Source organism: Panthera onca, chromosome B4 (genome assembly GCF_046562875.1).
Source record: "Panthera onca isolate mPanOnc1 chromosome B4, mPanOnc1 haplotype 2, whole genome shotgun sequence".
Taxonomy (NCBI): domain Eukaryota; kingdom Metazoa; phylum Chordata; class Mammalia; order Carnivora; family Felidae; genus Panthera; species Panthera onca.
The window spans coordinates 24,762,892-24,781,102 of record NC_138345.1 but is presented as its reverse complement, the minus strand read 5'-3'; the positions used below and the strand labels follow the sequence as shown (position 1 = coordinate 24,781,102).

At 40.2% G+C, this 18,211-nt stretch overlaps 1 protein-coding gene across 9 annotated transcripts in view; it reads right to left on the bottom strand.

Moving 5' to 3' along the window:
- The window catches only part of ANKRD26 (ankyrin repeat domain 26), a 114,489-nt gene extending 103,892 nt beyond the window's left edge, over positions 1 to 10,597 (bottom strand). For 6 of the 9 annotated variants that reach the window (XM_078450317.2, XM_078450322.2, XM_078450320.2 and 3 more), the window contains exons 1-3: positions 10,202 to 10,597; positions 5,194 to 5,308; positions 4,859 to 5,032 (exon numbers count right to left, since the gene is read on the bottom strand). In XM_078450317.2, the coding sequence (XP_078306443.1) occupies positions 4,859 to 5,032; positions 5,194 to 5,308; positions 10,202 to 10,428 (516 nt within the window). In that variant the 5' untranslated portion in view covers positions 10,429 to 10,597. Of the gene's footprint in view, positions 1 to 4,124; positions 4,256 to 4,858; positions 5,033 to 5,193; positions 5,309 to 10,201 lie in introns of those variants that run through there. The other 3 variants (XM_078450324.2, XM_078450325.2, XM_078450323.2) reach the window with 2 other exon arrangements.
- Between the last annotated feature and the right edge of the window lie 7,614 nt (positions 10,598 to 18,211).

Sequence of the window (18,211 nt, the reverse complement as noted above, 5' to 3'; positions counted from 1 at the left end):
ATATGCAGTCATGCCCCCAAACTCACTTCAAACCCTGACTGGTTCCAAGATCTTTGTTTGTATTGTTCCTATTATTGTGCTGTAGTTATTGTTAGGCAAAATATAAATCAGAAATAAAAATATAATAGCTTATCAATAAAAATTCGAATACTGGTTTATACAGATCATTTTTAGCATAATGAAAGCTACTACATTATTTGCATTTTTAGGGATCAATGCTGAGGAGAAAGATAATATTGTCTGCAATAGGCATAATCTATTCAACTATTACCATGATTAATCTAATATGCTTTGCAAATATTCCAATAGGAATACGATTATTTACAGTACACATAAGGAAAGTGTTTTTTTGAAACCAACTTATGGGGCACCTGGGGGGCTCAGTCAGTTAAGAGTCCAACTTTGGTTCAGGTCATGATCTCATGATTTGTGAGTTCAAGCCCTGCACTGGGCTCTAAGCTAACAGCTCAGCCTGGAGGATTCTGTCTGCTGGGATTCTGTCTGCCTTTCTCTCTGCCCCTCCCCCACTCATGCTCGCGCTCTCTCTCCTTCATAAATAAATAAATAGAATACAAAAACAACTTCGAAAGTCTAACTTGGAAAATTCAATCCTATTCCTAACACATTAACATAAAATACAAAATATATATTATAAATTAATATTGATTGTCTTAAAATCCTTGAAATCTTTATCAAAATATACCATAAAAAAGGGGCACCTAGGTAGCTCAGTCAGTTAAGAATCTGACTCTTGATTTTGGCTCAGGTCATGGTCTTACAATTCATGAGTTCAAACCCAGTGCCTCCTAGGGATTCTCTCTCTCTTTCTCTTAATAAACTTTTAAAAAATTACCAAGGTTTCTTTGTGTCCAAAAAGAGATCTGATTAGCACAGTCTTCAAAAAAAAAAAAAAAAAATATATATATATATATATACACACACACACACACACACATATATATATATATATATATATATATATATATATATATTTATATCATAAAACAGTAATTGCAAATGCAATGCTTATGGAGGCAAAGTAGGTGACTCGAGTAAGTGAAGAACCTGAGTAGGGACAGTAGCAAACTGGAGAGACACATGCCTCATATAAAAAGGGCAGCCGCTGCAAAGCATACCAAACAGTAGTATGGGCTCAAAGTACCAGGTATGATCCTATAAGAAAAGTCTGAAATCCAGATTTCTGCACGAGTGTCATAATTTTAAATGTTGACTCAACCTATGGAGGAAACTAAATACATCCAGGGGCCAAATTTAGTCAATAGCCCACTTGTATTTTGGCTGTGCATAAAGCAAATATTTGTACATAAAACTTCCCTAAAGTATCAGTATCACATTTTACCAAAAACTTAGGCCCCAACATGTAATAAAAATTGCTTTTAAGACTCATAAGAGGGGCACCTGGGTGGCTCAGTCAGCTGAGCATCTGACGCTTGACTTCAGCTCAGGTCATGATCCCAGGGTTGTGAGACTGAGTCCCACATTGGCCTTGGCACTTAGCGTGGACCCTGCTTAAGATTCTCTCTCTCCCCCTCTGCCACTCTCCCCCATTCACACACTCTCTAAAATAATTAAAACAAAAAGGCTTGTAACACCCATCTTAAGAATTTTTCCAATGTTTATTAAAACTGCAATCTATTTGTGTTTAATTCTCCCAGATTGTTAATAAAATAGACGAATTAGTTCACAAGAATGCTGAAACTAAATTATTAAAACAATTCCCAACTGTACTGTCACTAACTACATTTCGATGTTTAAAACTATCATTTTGATTATGCCAGGGCAATATGAATTTAATAGACATCATAAGATAGTCTGTCACATAGCTTCAACGAATAAAGAAGATTCAAGATCTTCTCCTATTGCAATCAGGAAAACTCTGCTTGTAATAACCATTTGGTAACATAATGAACAGGTAACAAAAGATATAAAATCCTTAAAGGGTCAGACTCTACTTATTAAAGGACTACCCATAACACTATGGGTGCCAGTGAATAACTGTTGGTTGGATGAAAAATTATTCCTTAAGCCAACAGCTATAGCCAATAATATTCACTTTAACTTCTCACAGAAGTAGAGAAAGATGAAAGGCTAATGCTTTTGGAGAGAGTTGAAGGAAGTAGCATGTATCAAACTGCAGGTCTTCCAGAGATATCTTAGCTTTTGACATCTGTCAATTTATATACTATACTTCTCCATTCAGTAGTTCTTTTGGGTTTTTTTTAATTAAATTATTTATTTTGAGGAAGAGAGAGAGCATGAGCAACTGGGGGAGGGGCAGGGAAAGAGAGAACCTCACGCATCTCTGCACCATCAGTGCAGGGCCCAATGCCCTGCAACCATGAACCATGAGATCACAACCTGAACCATGAGATCCCATGAACTCATGGGGGATCCCATGATCCCATGAACCATGAGATCACAACCTGAGTGGAAGTCGGACACTTAACCAACTGAACCACCCAGGTACCCCTCCATTCAGTAGTTAGCTTTTTTTTTCTTTTTTAAATGTCCACTTATTTTTGAGAGAGAAAGAGACAGAGCACGAGCAGGGGAGGGGCAGAAAGAGAGGGAGACACAGAATCTGAAGCAGGCTCCAGGCTCTGTCTAAGCTGTCAGCACAGAGTCCAACACGGGGCTCAAACTTGTGAACCGTTATATGATGACATGAGCCAAGTCAGACGCTTAACCGACTGAGCCACCCACACGCCCCAATAGTTCTTAACCAAGAGTTGTAGCACAATCTCAAAAAAAAAATTTTTCTAAATATCCATGTCTATGTATACATGTTACTAGATTTACTCAAAATGTTCAAGAGGAGAGTTTAGCCTTGTAACAAAATTTTTAACTTCCCCAGGGGACTGGGATTCACCACCACAATTCTAGCTGAGAGCTGGTGCAGCAGACAATTACATCAGTCTCATCTATGTGGCCAACTCCATCATTTGAAGATTTAGCCAAAAGAGTGACTTATCAAAACTGCATTTAATTTCCTTGAGCAGAGGTAGAACAGGGACTAAATGTAAAGTCAAAACGCAACTTGATTTCATTACTTATAAACTTCTTACTTCCCATCAAGATATTCTAGATTTCACAGCAGAGTTTAGACTCTTATCTAAGTGGCTGTTTCTGCCAGAATAGGATTATATGACAGTTAATTATTTGTTCTTTCCTCTCCTTGCCCACTTAATCAACCACTGCCAATCTGATTTCCTCTGAGTCCTCCTACACTTGGTCTCTAGGCAGGTTTATAACTCACTCTTATCCTAAGTAACAATTATTACCCCCAAAAATTGAAGACTTCTTGCCTAAACATATAAACTGGAGGAAAAAAAAACAAAAACAATAAAACAAACAGCCTCTTCTTGTTATTTTCTCTCACTTGCCAAATTTCCAAATTGGCCCACATATTTCTGACTGCTCCCTCCTTTTCCCTTTTTCCTCTTAAGCCTTGGCCAATAAAAGATAAATCCCATTTTTATAAGTCACTTTTTTATCAAATAGGAACTTGTCAACAGCAGCAATATTTCTTATTGTAAAATGCATGTTTGAGTTTTAACACAAAGCCTAAGGCAAATTTTGCTTTCCTATGTTATTTTTCAGTAATTAAAAAAAACAAAATTGGATGGGAAAAATATTTGAAAACAAAGTAAGTTTTACCTTAAATACATTTGTTTTCATAAATATTTGCCATAAATACATAAAACAAAGCTGTATTCTCTAATGCTTCTTTAGAAGTATCCTTATTTAAAGTGAAATCTTAGGGTGCCTAGGTGGCTCAGTTGGTAGAGTATCCAACTTCAGCTCAGATCTTGATCTCATGGGTCATGAGTTCGAGCCCTGCGATGGGCTCTGTGCAGACAGCTGGGAGCCTGGAGAGCCTGCTTCAGATTCTGTGTCTCCCTCTCTCTCTCTGCCCCTCCCCCCTTCATGCTCTGTCTCTGTCTGTCTCTCTCTTTCTCAAAAATAAATAAAAAATAATAATAATAAAGAAAGAAAGAAAGAAAGAAAGAAAGAAAGAAAGGGAAATCTTAGATAATTAAGTTATTTCCAAATATTTTCATTCAGGGAATACTTGAACTTCCAAATACGTAAAACTGACCTACCCGTGTCAACCAAGGGTGTTCCTTTAGAGGCTTCAGCAGTGAAAGGCAATGCATGTCAAAGAAAAGGCAGGTGGGCCAGCAAGCGTGGCCATCATCTACTCCCCATATACAGCTACGACCCTGCTGAGGAGCTACACAAGGTTGAGCAGGAGCTATTCTCTGAAGTGGGAGACCCCAACATGGTACATGGCTGGCAGAGTGGCTACCAACAAAAGTAGATGCCTTTGCTGGATGTCTAGACATGACCTGACCCCAATGCCCTCATCTTCAGAGCACCGGGGCCTGCAGTGCCCAGCACCTACAACCTGCTGCTTTCTCCTCCCACTTGCACACATCCAAGCTCTCCCTGCTGGGTCTGGTCTCCATTCCTCCTCCCACCTATCCCCAGCAGCACCCCTTGCCTAAGCCCCTGCATAGCACCCAGCCTCCATCATCACCTCACTCCCCTCTAGACCTTTAGTCCTTTATGGGCTCTGAGACTACCATCCACTTGTAGGCACTAATGGAAAGATTTTCTTTCTGGGGTGGAAGGGTGGCTGGGAGATACAACTTTGCCCTTTCTGTGGGCACTACCTTTTTCTTGCCCTCCCTGACTTGGCATTGGAGTTATTTCCATGATGACAGGGACTGATGTATAGAATTCAGTGTGTGTGTGTATGAAATAAAACATTTTGTGGCTAAAATATTCATGTATATATATAAAATTTCAAATATTGTATAAATTAGATCTTTACCTTATTTATTGCTTCAGTATTCGCATTGTATAGCAGCAGCTTCTCTATTATGGATACATTATCACCAAAGGCAGCATAGTGGAGAGCAGTGTTGCCACTCACATCCCTAATATTTGGATCAGCACCATTTTCCAACAGTATGTTTACACATTTCTCTTCCTGGCACTGTACGGCCTGTCAGTGATATGCCAAGAAACAGAGTGTAAATTCTGGGAATTTAAAGTAAGCATGCCACAGGTTTCACCAATTAGTTTTGTTTCAATGCAATAACTTCACTTTCGTTCTAAGTAATGACATCAAATCCATCTCAGGCAGACATAGCTGCTACTACATACCTTCATGAGAGCTGTCCTGTTTTCATTATCACAGAGGTTAAGATGGCATTTCCTGTCTATTAGGAGGGTCACCACTTCTGGATGGCCATTGGCACAGGCCAAATGGAGAGCAGTCCTAAAAAAGTGAGAGGACTTTTTAGGAAATGATAGTGCACTCTCTCAAAACATGCAATTAATTCAGGAAATTGTAAACATTAAGTAGCATGTTATTCCTATGCCTCCAAAACAAAGATTCAGTTTTCCTCTGGAGAAAGTACAATATTTAGTAGTGATTACTCACTACACTAATAAAAGAGCAGCCTATTTGGAGAGAGCATGACCTCGGGATTCAGCTCTACTTGGGTTTGCATCCTAGTTTAACTCTGTCACACACTAGTTATTGCTTAGACTTATCCTCAATGTCCTCAACAAAAGGGGATAAAAATTGTAGTTGTCTCGGGTCACCTGGCTAGCTCAGTCTGAAGAGCATGTAACTCTTGATCTCAGGGTCATGAGTTTGAAGCCCCACAGTAGGTGTAGAGATTACTAAAAAAATGATAGTAATAAAATAAAATGAAATAAATAGTAGTTATCTCACAAGACCTCATTGTGATGCTTAAATGAGGATCTATGCAAGTATTTAGAACACTTCCTAGTACAAATAACATCTCAATAATTGTTGGATAATATGATTATAATTTTTACTATTACTACTGCTTTACATAGACAACACTTCAATTAGGTACCTTAATACAATTATACCTACTTTGCAGACATGTCTTAAGGATTATCAAGAATACTGTTTCAATAATTATAAGATGCTCATTTTGTCACATTTGGTATCTCTGACATTGGAATGCAATTTATGACTCAAAATGTCTTACAACTACAACTGACAAGACTTTAAAAAATTTTTTATTGGGGGCGCCTGGGTGGCTCAGTCGGTTAAGCATCCGACTTCAGCTCAGTTCATGATCTCGCAGCTCGTGAGTTTGAACCCCACATTGGGCTCTGTGCTGACAGTTCAGAGACTGGAGCCTGTTTCAGATTCTGTGTCTCCCTCTCTCTCTGACCCTATCCCATTCATGCTCTGTCCCTCTCTGTCTCAAAAATAAATAAACATTAAAAAAAAATTTTTTTTTTATTGGTACATAAAATAGTGGCACATCGTAGAATCTTGGTGCCTTCCATTATGTGAAATGATGGTATATACAATAGGTCTATTGCAGTTCTAGTCATATGATTGGCATTTAAATAAATTTTAGTTCTTAAAAGCATTATAGGAAAAGAGGACTAAATTAACAAAAGAAAAACATTTTTAAGTACTTCTTACTTTTCTTCTCAAGAAAGTTTAAGCCAAAGGAAACTCAGGATTCCAATGACCAGGAACAAGGAACAGCTCATTTTATTAAATATTGAGGTCTATAGATTTATGAAAATCAAGTATTTCCAATGATCAATATTAGTATTTAATACTATCATAAATTTCAAAAGGGCAGGTAAAGGTTATCTTTTACAATTTCCTATCTTCAGAAACATTGAAAGGAAGGAGGAAAACTTCAGTTGAGATCCTAATACGTGAATTTAAAATTTCTCATCTTAGGGATGCCATGCCGGCTCAGTCAGTAGAGCATACGACCTTGATCTCAGAGTTGTAAATTTGAGCCCCACGATGGGTATAGAGATTACTTTACTTAAAAACTGGTGCAGAGCCTGCTTTAGATGCTCTGTCCCTCCTCTCCCCTTCCCCCTCCCCCTGCTCATGCTCTCACCCTCAACAATAAATAACACTTAAAAAATAAAGTAAACAAGATAAAATCTGGGGCACCTGCGTGGCTCAGTCTGTTAAGGGTGCAACTCTTGATTTGGGCTCAAGTCACGATCTCATGTTCATTGGATCAAGCCCTGTGCTGAGACTCCTTGAAAAGTCTATTTGAAAAGTTCCTGCTTTCAGCACAGGGCCTGCTTGGGATTCTCTCTCTGCCCCTCCATCCCCCCACCTCCCACCCCACCCCTCTCAAAAAATAAATAAATAAACTTAAAAAAAATAAAATGTTTAGAAAATAAATAAATAAAATGTCTCATCTGGCTCATACTGTGCAAAATGAAGTCTTTGAGAACGAAAGGATCTTGAGAATATGTCTGCTATATAATATACATGCAGGTTCTAGTTGATAAATAAATGGATGGAAAGTGGATAAATACAGTTGGAGAGTTCAGTATTTTTAAAGAAAAGGTATATAAAGTAAAACAATACTTCTGAAACAGCAATAATCATTTATATTTGCTATTTATTTTTTCATAAGCACAAAACTAATATATTTTGTTTTCATGATTAATATAAATCATTTACCTATTATATGTAATAAAGCTACATATAACAGAAAATATATGTATATGTTTAATATATGCATAATAAAATCTACAAATGCAAATAAAAATATTCCCTTTCTTCTGAAGAGGCCAAAAGTTGTCAGAATATACCAATCCTCAAAAAATTTTAATTAACTTGGTTTTCTTAATTTACATTCAAAAATATTTTTTAACACAAAGTGAGAAATTATTTTCATGTATATAAGATTCATATTCTTGCTTTTCTCCAGGATTTCTTCAACGATAATAAAACTTTTTTATTGATAATAAACTTTTAATAGGACTTCTATACACCTTTTCCTGTAGAAAGCACAGATTTTCTTTAAAGGAAAAGAAAAATGTATGTAAATTCAAAGTCTCAGAAATAACAAATTTAATCATATTTTGTGCATTTTTGGGCTTAACATAAAACCAAAGACTGCTTGTGTGTACATATGATCAAACTGATTTTTGTTCTCACTTAATGATCAACTAAAGCACAGCTCTGCATCTCTGTGTATATTACCTATGCCACCTTCAATGATCACATATCCATCTTATGGATATAATGCCATACTTATAAAAGCCATTATATGAGTTCTTAATACACTGCTATTTTAAATAGTGCTGAGAAAAGCAAAATGTATGTCATTTATCTCTAGTAATTTCCTAAAGATATTTTAGTAGAAATAAAATTGATGGGTAAAAGGAATACATATTTTTTAAATGTGGTACTTACACCAAATTGTCTATTGGAAAGTCGAAAACAACTTAAACTTTAAGCGGCAGTATAAGCACCATCACTCTATTTTCACAAAGGTTGTAGATGGAAAACTGTATTTCATTCCCTTTTTAACTTAAATTTCTTTTTTACCAGGGACACTATATTTCCCTATGTCCACTGGTCTCGTGTCGATATGCAAAGAAGTACTTTATGCAATTTCAAATTACAGATTTTTTTTTGTTTTGATTTCAAAGACTTCCCTGTAAAACGAAGATGTATTTTTTTTGTCTGATACAAATATGTTGTAAATATTTGCAAGTGCATGGTCTTTTATTTTAATAATATTATTTTCTGATAGAGGCTTTTAGTTTTTTATGTTGCTAAATCAATCTCCAGAATTCTTGATTTTAAAAAAAAATTTTTTTTTATATTTATTTATTTTGGGGAGACAGAGAGACAGTGTGCAAGCAAGGGAGGGGCAGAGAGAGAGGGAGACACAGAATCTGAGCTGTCAGCACAGAGCCTGAAGCGGGGCTCAAACCCACGATGCATGGGATCATGACCTGGGCCAAAGTTGGAATGCTTAACCAGCCACCCAGGGGCCCCCAATTTCTTTTTTTTTTTTTTTTTCTGAGAGAGAGAGAGAGAGGGAGGGAGAGTGAGAGAGAGAGAGAGAGAGAGAGAGAGAGAGAGAGAGGGAGGGAGGGAGGGAGGGAGGGAGGGAGGCACGAGACAGAATCCCAAGCATGCTCCACATTGACAGCAGGGAGCCCCTCGCAGGGCTTGAACCCACGAACCCCTGAGATTATGACCTGAGTCGAAATCAAGAGTCTGACTGAGCCACCCAGGCACCCCCAAAACTCTTGCTTTTCAAGTCATTCTTAGGATGGGTAAATAGGCATTTGTGGGGGCTTTTTCTGTTACTTTTCTTATTTTGCATATTAAAATGTTTTAATTTATATCCCACCTGGAACTTATTTTAAGGAGATAAAATTCTAACAAGTTTTCTCCAAATCAGCTGTTTCTCCACTATTTACGAATAATTCACCTTTTCCTACTAATATGAAATGTCAACAGCATCAAATTTTAAAGTCTTACATATATTTGAACGTTTGTCATTTTCTACTCTGGACCACTCCTTTATCTGTCTTTTCAGCTGTTCGTAAATGCATAATTTGTGGAAATTTCAGGTACATTTTGATATCTGGAAGGGCAAATCTACCTCCTATATAAAAAAATAAGTTCTTATTTTAATTCCAGTTCGTTAACATACAGTGTTATATCAGTTTCAGATGTACAAGACAGTGAGTCCAAAAATTTCCTTAATGACATCACAAGAAGAGCATGTGTAACTCAACATTCTTAAAACCATGATGCTTTCATTTGCTTTACCTAAAACTGACAAATACAGGAAGAGTACACATTTTGAGAAAAAGGAGTCCTCCTATTCAGAGCCATCTTCCACTTCAAAATGTCCTTCCAAGGTCCCTCAGTAAATAGCACACAGACATAAACTGGATACTGGATTTTTATCCCAAGAATACTGGATTTTTAGCCCAGAAGTTGATTACAGGAATTATTTCTCCCATTATGCACTTTTCTATAACATTATGGCATGAAAATGAGCCCATTAAAAACAACACGTTATCAACACTTAATTTCGTGTGTATTACTATTGAAATTTGGGTAAATCACGTCAAACTTGAGAGTAAAATGCTCTTCGGGAATCACGACTACGTGCCAAGGCAGCTGAAGATTTTGTTTTTGCCGCTCTCACTGTCCGCCTGGGCGCTAGACCACGTAGGGTTCCCACCACCGAGGGGCAGCGGGACCTCAGGAGGGAAGAAAGCCCAGCTCCCCCAGGGCTCCGATGCACAGGTAGAGCTAGACCAGGTGTGCGCTTCTCCCAGGTCCTTCCCGCCTCCTCCCTGCCAGCCTCCAAGTCCCTATTACCTGTTCATCTTGTCTCTATCATCCACGCCATTTTTCCCCAAGAACAGAATCTGCTGCACTTTCGCTACGTTGCCCACGCAGGCAGCCTTGTGGATCTTTCCGAGATCTCTGTCTCGGACGTGGTAACCCATCAGGAAGTTGTCAATCCTATTATTCTTCTGCCCAACAGAAGCGGAGCCCAAGGGCGACACGCCCTTCTTACTCCCGAACCCAAATATCCTCTTCATTGCTAAGCCTACGGGCTCCACAAAGACTTCACCTCGCCCTCAGCTTTTCACTACTTCCTGAGCCCAACACTAGCGCTACAGATAGGCCAAACACTCCTGGCCACAACACCCCAGCAGTGACGCTCCGCGGCTGTGTAGCTCTCACCTCACGGTAACCTTCGGGAAGCAATGCCGCTTAAAACAAGTGCGCTTGCGCACTTCGGAATACGGAATCACTGCGCGTGCGCACAGAGGGCTAGCGGTCAAGGGTACCCAAAGCGCATGTGCGAGGCCCCAACCTCTCAAATCTCAGTGATTGCTTGACAGCAGGGCTGGGTGCCTTCAGGTGGGAGTTAGCTGAGCGTTTCTGGGCATTTGCAAAAGTTAGGATCGCGGTGTGGAAAAGCAGCCCGTGTATACGACTGAGGCTAGAGTGACGCTGAACTTCGGGATGCTGACTGAGGACGTCGTCCCCCAGAAAACTTCCCTTCAAAAAGCTCTCTAAATCTCTTTATCCCTCAGTTTATTCTTCTTCCGTATCCCTCTGGACCCTAGCCGGTCTCCATAGAATTTAGCAGATGCAGCACCAGCAAACGTTTTCTTAGAGACTCTGACAGCTAGTGACATTAAGTGCAAGTTGATGAGGCGGGGGGAAACAACGTATTCTCCAGATGAAATGAAACCGCATTTCTGCACGCCTCTGAATCCTCCCCTTGGGCCCAACCTTACGTTTACATTTTCTTTTATTTGTTGGTGTTAGTCCCCAATTAAATCTTTAATGAATCCAAGATTTATTTGGGAGCATGGTGTAACATTTAGGAAATTTTTTTTTTTAATGTTTATTTGCTTGTCCTAAATAAGACATCTTTTCTCACCTAGTTTAAAATGCCACTTGATGGGGCGCCTGGGTGGCGCAGTCGGTTAAGCGTCCGACTTCAGCCAGGTCACGATCTCGCGGTCTGTGAGTTCGAGCCCCGCGTCGGGCTCTGGGCTGATGGCTCGGAGCCTGGAGCCTGTTTCCGATTCTGTGTCTCCCTCTCTCTCTGCCCCTCCCCCGTTCATGCTCTGTCTCTCTCTGTCCCAAAAATAAATAAAAAACGTTGAAAAAAAAATTTAAAAAAAAAAAATGCCACTTGATCGTAGATTAAATTTTCAGGTATTGTTTTTTTTTTTTTCTTCCTGTTCCTGGGTTTTACGTTGTGTTCCATTGACTAGTCTGCTTCTTGCATCAGTACACTACTATTTTAACTTCTGACAACAGCTAATATGAAACCAGCTACCCTAAACTCACCAGATTCCTATTACATTTGTTAATGATTTCAAGAATTAACCAAAGTAGGAGCCCCTGGCTGGCTCAGTAGAGCATGCAACTCTTGATCTTGGAGTTGTGAGCCCAAGCCCCACATTGGTCATAGACCTTGCTTAAAAAAAAAACAAGTATTAACCAAAATAAAAATTAACAGAAACCACTGTTTTGTTACAGAAACCACTGTGGTTTTGTGCATTTGCACAAAACGCATGAGCAAAATTTGAAAATGTGGTGTCCATATTTTATAGCAAGACAAATGCATAGATATTAATTTAAGTACTTCTTCAGAGGACGTTGAATGTCATTTTGTGTTTGTTGGTGGAATGATTTGACAAAAAGTTGGTTGTAATTAGCAACTCAGAAAGCAAGTGTCTGCATCTTCAGCAGAATTTGCCGCTGGAATGACCTACAGAGCTCTGGAGAGTTCTAGAGTCCCTGCCGAGAAGGTGGATAACAAGAGTGTATCTTCATTGGTGAAAGACCAGTGAAAGAGAAGTCATGAAAGTCTTTTCCTTTTGTGTTGTTTTTTTTTTTTTTTATTTCTGGGTTGTTTTTTTTTTTTTTTAGTTTAGTTTTGAGAGAGAGAGACGGGGTGTGTGTGTGTGTGTGTGTGTGTGCGTGCACACGTGCACATGTGCGTGTGAGCAGGAGACGTACAGAGGGAGAGAGAGAATCCCAGGCAGTCTCTCGGCTGTCAATGCAGAACCCAATGCAGGGCCCAACTCATGAACTGTGAGATCACGACCTGAGCTGAAATCGAAAGTCAGACGCTCAACTAACTGAACCACCCAAGCACCCGTTATCTCCTTTTAAGAGTTAGCAAGAGCAGGGCACCTGGGTGGCTCAGTTGGTTGAGTGTCTGACTTCAGCTCAGGTCACGATCTCATGGTTTGAGGGTTCAAACCCCGAGTCGGGCTCCGTGCTGTCAGCTCGGAGCCTGGAGCCTGTTTCGGATTCTGTGTCTCCTTCTCTCTCTGCCCCTCCCCTTTTTGTGCTCTGTCTCTCAAAAATGAATAAATGTAAAAGAAAAAAGAATAAAAAGAATTACCAAGAGCATCTTTTCATGTGTCTGTTGGCCTGTTGGCCTGGAAGACATCTGGATGTCTTCTTTGGAAAGGTGTCTATTCATGTCTTCTCATTTCTTCACTGGATTATTTGTTTTTCAGGTGTTGAGTTTGGTAAGTTCTTTATACATTCTGGATACTAACCCTTTATCTGATAGTCATTTGAAAATATCTTCTCCCATTCTGTTAGTTGCCTTTTAGTTTTGTTGATTGTTTCCTTTGCAGTGCAGAAGTTTTTATCTTGATAATAAGGTCCCAATAGTTCATTTTTGCATTATTTCCCTCGCCTTCGGAGACCTGTCAAGCAAGAAATTTCTGTGGCTGAAGTCAAAGAAGTTGTTGCCTGTTTTCTCCTCTAGGATTTTCATGGTTTCCTATCTCACATTTAAGTTTCCCCACTGCTATGTCCCACTCTTGTCAGTCTTGAAGATGCACTATGAGGGGCCCCTGGATGGCTCAGTTGGTTGAGCATCCAACCCTTAATTTCAGTTCAGGTCATGATCTCATGTTTCATGAGATTGAGCCCCACATCAGGCTTTGTATTGTCAGGGCAGAGCCTCCTTGGGATTCTCTGGGTCTCTCTGCCCCTCCCCCACTCATGCACTCTCTGTGTCTCTCTCAGAATAAATAAATAAACTTTAAACAAAAAAACAAAAAGAAAGAAAGAAAGAAAGAAAGAAAGAAAGAGCGAGTTACCAAGAAATTCATCAAATGCTTTTCCACAGCTGCTTCACTCAATCTTTTGGATGTGTCTTCCCTTGCATTCCACTGTATCTATGGAGGAAAACAAACTATATTGTAATTAAACCATGATTACAATATGAGGGCTTAAGTGTATTGAGGCTGATCTGCCAGTGTCACTGCAGATCCCTGACCAGGGAGAACCACATCAAGGGGGCCATAAAGTTAAAACAGAAACATGTATTGAGAACCTTCTTTATTCTAACATTGTGAGAGAAAATCAATAAAGAAATAACAAACATGGCATTCCTATGTTCTGGGAGGGAGGTGAGTTATATTTAGTGCCACATTTAGGGTGAGTACAAAGGGCCAACAGAGTTATGTGAAGATGAGGATAGTGAGTCGGGGAATGATGCACAGGAAGAAGTACTATGAAAGTTAAGACTTAGGGGCACCTGGGTGGCTCAGTCGGTTAAGCGTCCAACTTTGGCTCAGGTCATGATCTCATGGTTCTTGACTTCCAGCTCCCCATCAGGCTCTGTGCCGTCAGCACAGAGCCTGATTTGGATCCTCTGTCCCCCCCTCTCTGCCCCTCCCCAACATGTTCTCTCTCTGTCTCTATTTCAAAATAAATAAACTTTAAAAAAAAAAAAAGCTAAAACTTAAAGAATGAATAGGGGTTAGCCAGTAGAGCACATTCTAGAAGGAAGACATTTTGTGGTACTGTCCTTCAGCCCTAGGATACCCTTCAGAGCTCTCTTTCGGTATTTTAATTACTATCCCATCATAGTTTTGTAATTCTTTATATTGAACTCCCACTTTTGTTGTGTTTTGGTTTTTTTTTTTTTAATTTTGAGAGAAACAGAGAGTGCATGAGTGGAAGAGGGGCAGAGAGAGGGAGAAAGAGAATCCCAAGCAGGCTCCTCACTGTGAGTGCAAGACTCGAACTCACAAACCATGAGATCAAGACCTGAGCCGAAGTCAGACACTTAACTGACTAAGCCACCCAGGAGCCCCATTAAACTTCCACTGTTTAAAATACTATGCCATATCTGTCTTCTATTGGACCCAAACTAATATAAAAGCTACAGAGTTGCACTGTTCAGGTTTGTCTTCAACAGGCTGTAACGGTGGAGAGCACAGTTGAACTTTAGTTCAAACTGTAGCCAGCTGCTACATTTTCATAACCACCGTAATAATCACACCAAGGCCTTGTGTCTGCCAGGCTGTGTCCAGCCGATGCCTGAGCATAGAATGAATGATTAAAACCTAGTCATTTCTGTCTATCGTAGGACTGCTCTACAGGCAGCCTTCTGATGGGAGATTCAACATCAGGACGCCACGGGCCTGCACTGTGATTCTCCTACTGGGGCTTGCCCTAAGATCCAAGGACAACTTTCCCCCACCACTGTTACCACTAATACCATGGTATCTAGTGGATCCTAGGACCAAAGCAGCGGGGCTTCTTAACACACGACCTGTGCCTACTGCACAACCCATCTGCTCTGGGCCAACTTAAGTCTTGCATTCTTCAGTGTCACCAAGGTATATGGACGAAAGGAATACTCAGTGTAGGACAGGGTACTATGGACATATTGGGTTGGATAATTCTTTGTGGTGGGGGTCTCTCTTGTGTATGGTAGGATGGTTAGCAGCATTCCCGAAGGCTGCCAACTAGATGCCAGGAGCATCCTTAGTTGTGACAATCGAAAATGTCTCCAGATGAATCTATTATTAGCATAGTGTCTATAGCTAATGATACTGCATTGTATCCTTAAAAATTTGCTTAGAGGGTAGATCTTGTGTTAAGTGTTCTTACAAAAAAATAAGTAATAATGAAAGAGGAGGAAACTTTCGGAGGTGATGGGTATGTCTATGGTCTATGGTGATGGTTTCACAGGTATATACTTATCCCCTAACTCATTGAATTCTATATATTAAATATGCACAGCTTTTGACATGTCAAAAAAAATGTCCCCAGACATTGCCAAATATCCCCTGAGAAGCAGAATTCTTTTCCCACCCCACCCCCACCCCACACTCATTGAGAAATCAGTGGTGTAAACTATGCTGCATCCAGACCGCAAAGAGGCCTACCAGTTTCTGTGTTTTCTTCTTTGTGAAAAGGTATTCAAAATGCAGCAATTTGTCTCTCACTCCTGATCTAATATCTTCACATGCCCCTGACGACTAGATTCCCCCAAAACGTCACTGAGATGACAATTCGTGTGGTCTTACCAAGGCCTAAAGCGTCTCAGCCACCATCATGTCCAATTAGCATGATGTCATCAATGAGATATTCTGGGAGTGTTTAAGTGGACCAGATCTTTTCAGAATATATGACAGAGAGTGGGAGAATTAATATAATCCCGAGGCAAAACAAAATGAATGCTTTGTCCATATATAAATACAGTACAAACTGCTTCTGATCCACTTTCACAACTGGAATCGAAAGGAATGCATTTGCCAAGTCAGTGGTGACATACCATGTATCTGAGGTCTTATTAATCTGTTCTGAAAGGAATACGAGGTCCACAATAACAACTGTGGTTGGGGCTACTATATGAGTGAGTTTACAGTAGTCTACATTTTCCATCTACAATCCATCTACAGATTGGATGGATTCTAACTGTAGATGGATTCCGACTACAATCCATCTAGTTTCTGAAGGGGCCAAGTGAGTGAATCAAACAGAAATATGATAGAGTTCACCATCCCTGCATCATTTAGATCCCGAGTGGTAGCACTATCCCTCTGCATCTCTCCTAGGATACAATATTGGTTTTGGTTTACTCTCTTCAATGAGGGATTGGAGACAGTTTCGGAGTTTCCGCTTGGACTTTTATACTACAATAGCTCTTATCCCTTATGCCAAGTATGTAATGTGGGGGTTATTCCTACTACCATGTTATTAATTCCAATCATGGGGCACCTAGGTGGCTCAGTTGGTGAAGCATCCGACTCTTGATTTCAGCTCAGGTCATGATCTCATGGTTTGTGAGATCAAGCCCCACATCGGGCTCCATGCTGAGTGTGGAGCCTGCTTGGGATTCTCTCTCTCGCCCTCTCTCTATCCGTCCCTAGTTTGTGCTCTCTCTCTCTCTCAAAATAAATAAATAAACTTTAAAAATGTACTGAAAAGGAAAGTGTAATTCCAATCATACACTCTGAGACTTGGGAAATGACCACTGCTAAGTGTGCACACCTGTGAGCCAGACATTAAACTTATTACCTGGTCCTCTAAACTCCTACTGTAATGCTAGCTATGATGATGTTTTGGGGCTCCAGGTATCAGTGGCAACTCAGACTCTATGTCTAAAAGTCCTTGAATAATACACAGGAATTCCATTTTCCCCATTGAAGAAATGGCATTAGATCCATTGGAGAAAGATGGGGAAATATTGTAGATATATTTTCCATGGCATTCCACATCTTTAGTTAGTTGGCTCCAGATCTAGAAATTATCAAGGGATTATGAGTTTTGACTGGGGCAATTGCTCCCATCCCCCAACTCCTTTATTCTTGCCTTTTTCTGGTTGTAGATCTTAAGCAGCACCCTTGTTGTTCACCTGACAAATTTTCTCCAAGGGACACAATGCTCTTTTAACCATCTCTGCTTGTAACCACTTAACCTTGCTATGCTTGTGTTGGTCTTGATGTGTTCTCTCGGCCCTCCCATGAAATGTAGTCCTCTGTTGGGTCTTCTGGCCTTGCATAAAACATCCAGCCCAGCATGCACACTTCCCTTGGTCTCCTTTTTCCTTCATCTGTCACCTGTTAGGGTGTGGTATGAAAAATGTACTTTGTATTTGTGCCCAGTTCCTGGCACAGAACTCCTAAAACCCTTAGAATTTCCTGAGAGATAGGAATGTCTGTTTTCATGAACCCTGTTAATCACAACTGAGTTTATGCTAATGAGGTGACTCATTGCAGGAAGAGGGCCTAGAGAGCTTTAGGAAGGGGATTCATCTCCAGAGGAAACAATCACATGATTAGAAGGTTGGAACTTTCAGCCCTGCCTCCTTTGTCCCCCACAACCTCCAAGAAGGGGAGACTGGAGACTGAATTCAATCACACAGCCAATGATTTAACCAATCATGCTCACATGATGAGACCCCACACAAAAACTCTGAAATGAGGTTCAGGGAGCTTCCTGGTTGGTGAAGATATCAATGTGCTGAGAGGGTGGCATGCTTCAAGAGGGCATGGAAACCTTGTGCTGACCTCCCCAGATCTTGCTGCCCTATGTACCTCTTCATCTGGTTGTTCATGTCTATCGTTTATAATAAACCAGTGATCATACATATAGCACTTTCCTGAAGCGTTCTAGTGAAATATCAAACCTGAAAGAGGATCATGGGAATCCCCAAGTTGTACAGAAGTATAGGTAGCCTGAGAATTTGGGGGCTGTGGCTGGTATCTGAAGTGGGGGTAGTCATGTGAGACTGAGACCCTTAACCTGTGGGGTCTATCTAACTTTGGTAAGTTACTTACTGTATTAAATTGAATTGTAGGACAGTTGGTGTTACAGTTTTATGTAGCTCAGGCATTTCTGCTTCACTCAGCATTGGCTATTGCTTTCTCCTGAGTTCTGATATACAACCTAACAGCAAATTGCCTCTATCCCCTAGGGCTCTTGCTTGTTAAGTCCTGTTTCCCTCCAAATGCCCCCCACATCAATGAGTTATTGCTTATCCGCTCTTACACAACATCTCACTTGAGCAAGCCGCTTAAGATCCAGTCCCAAAGC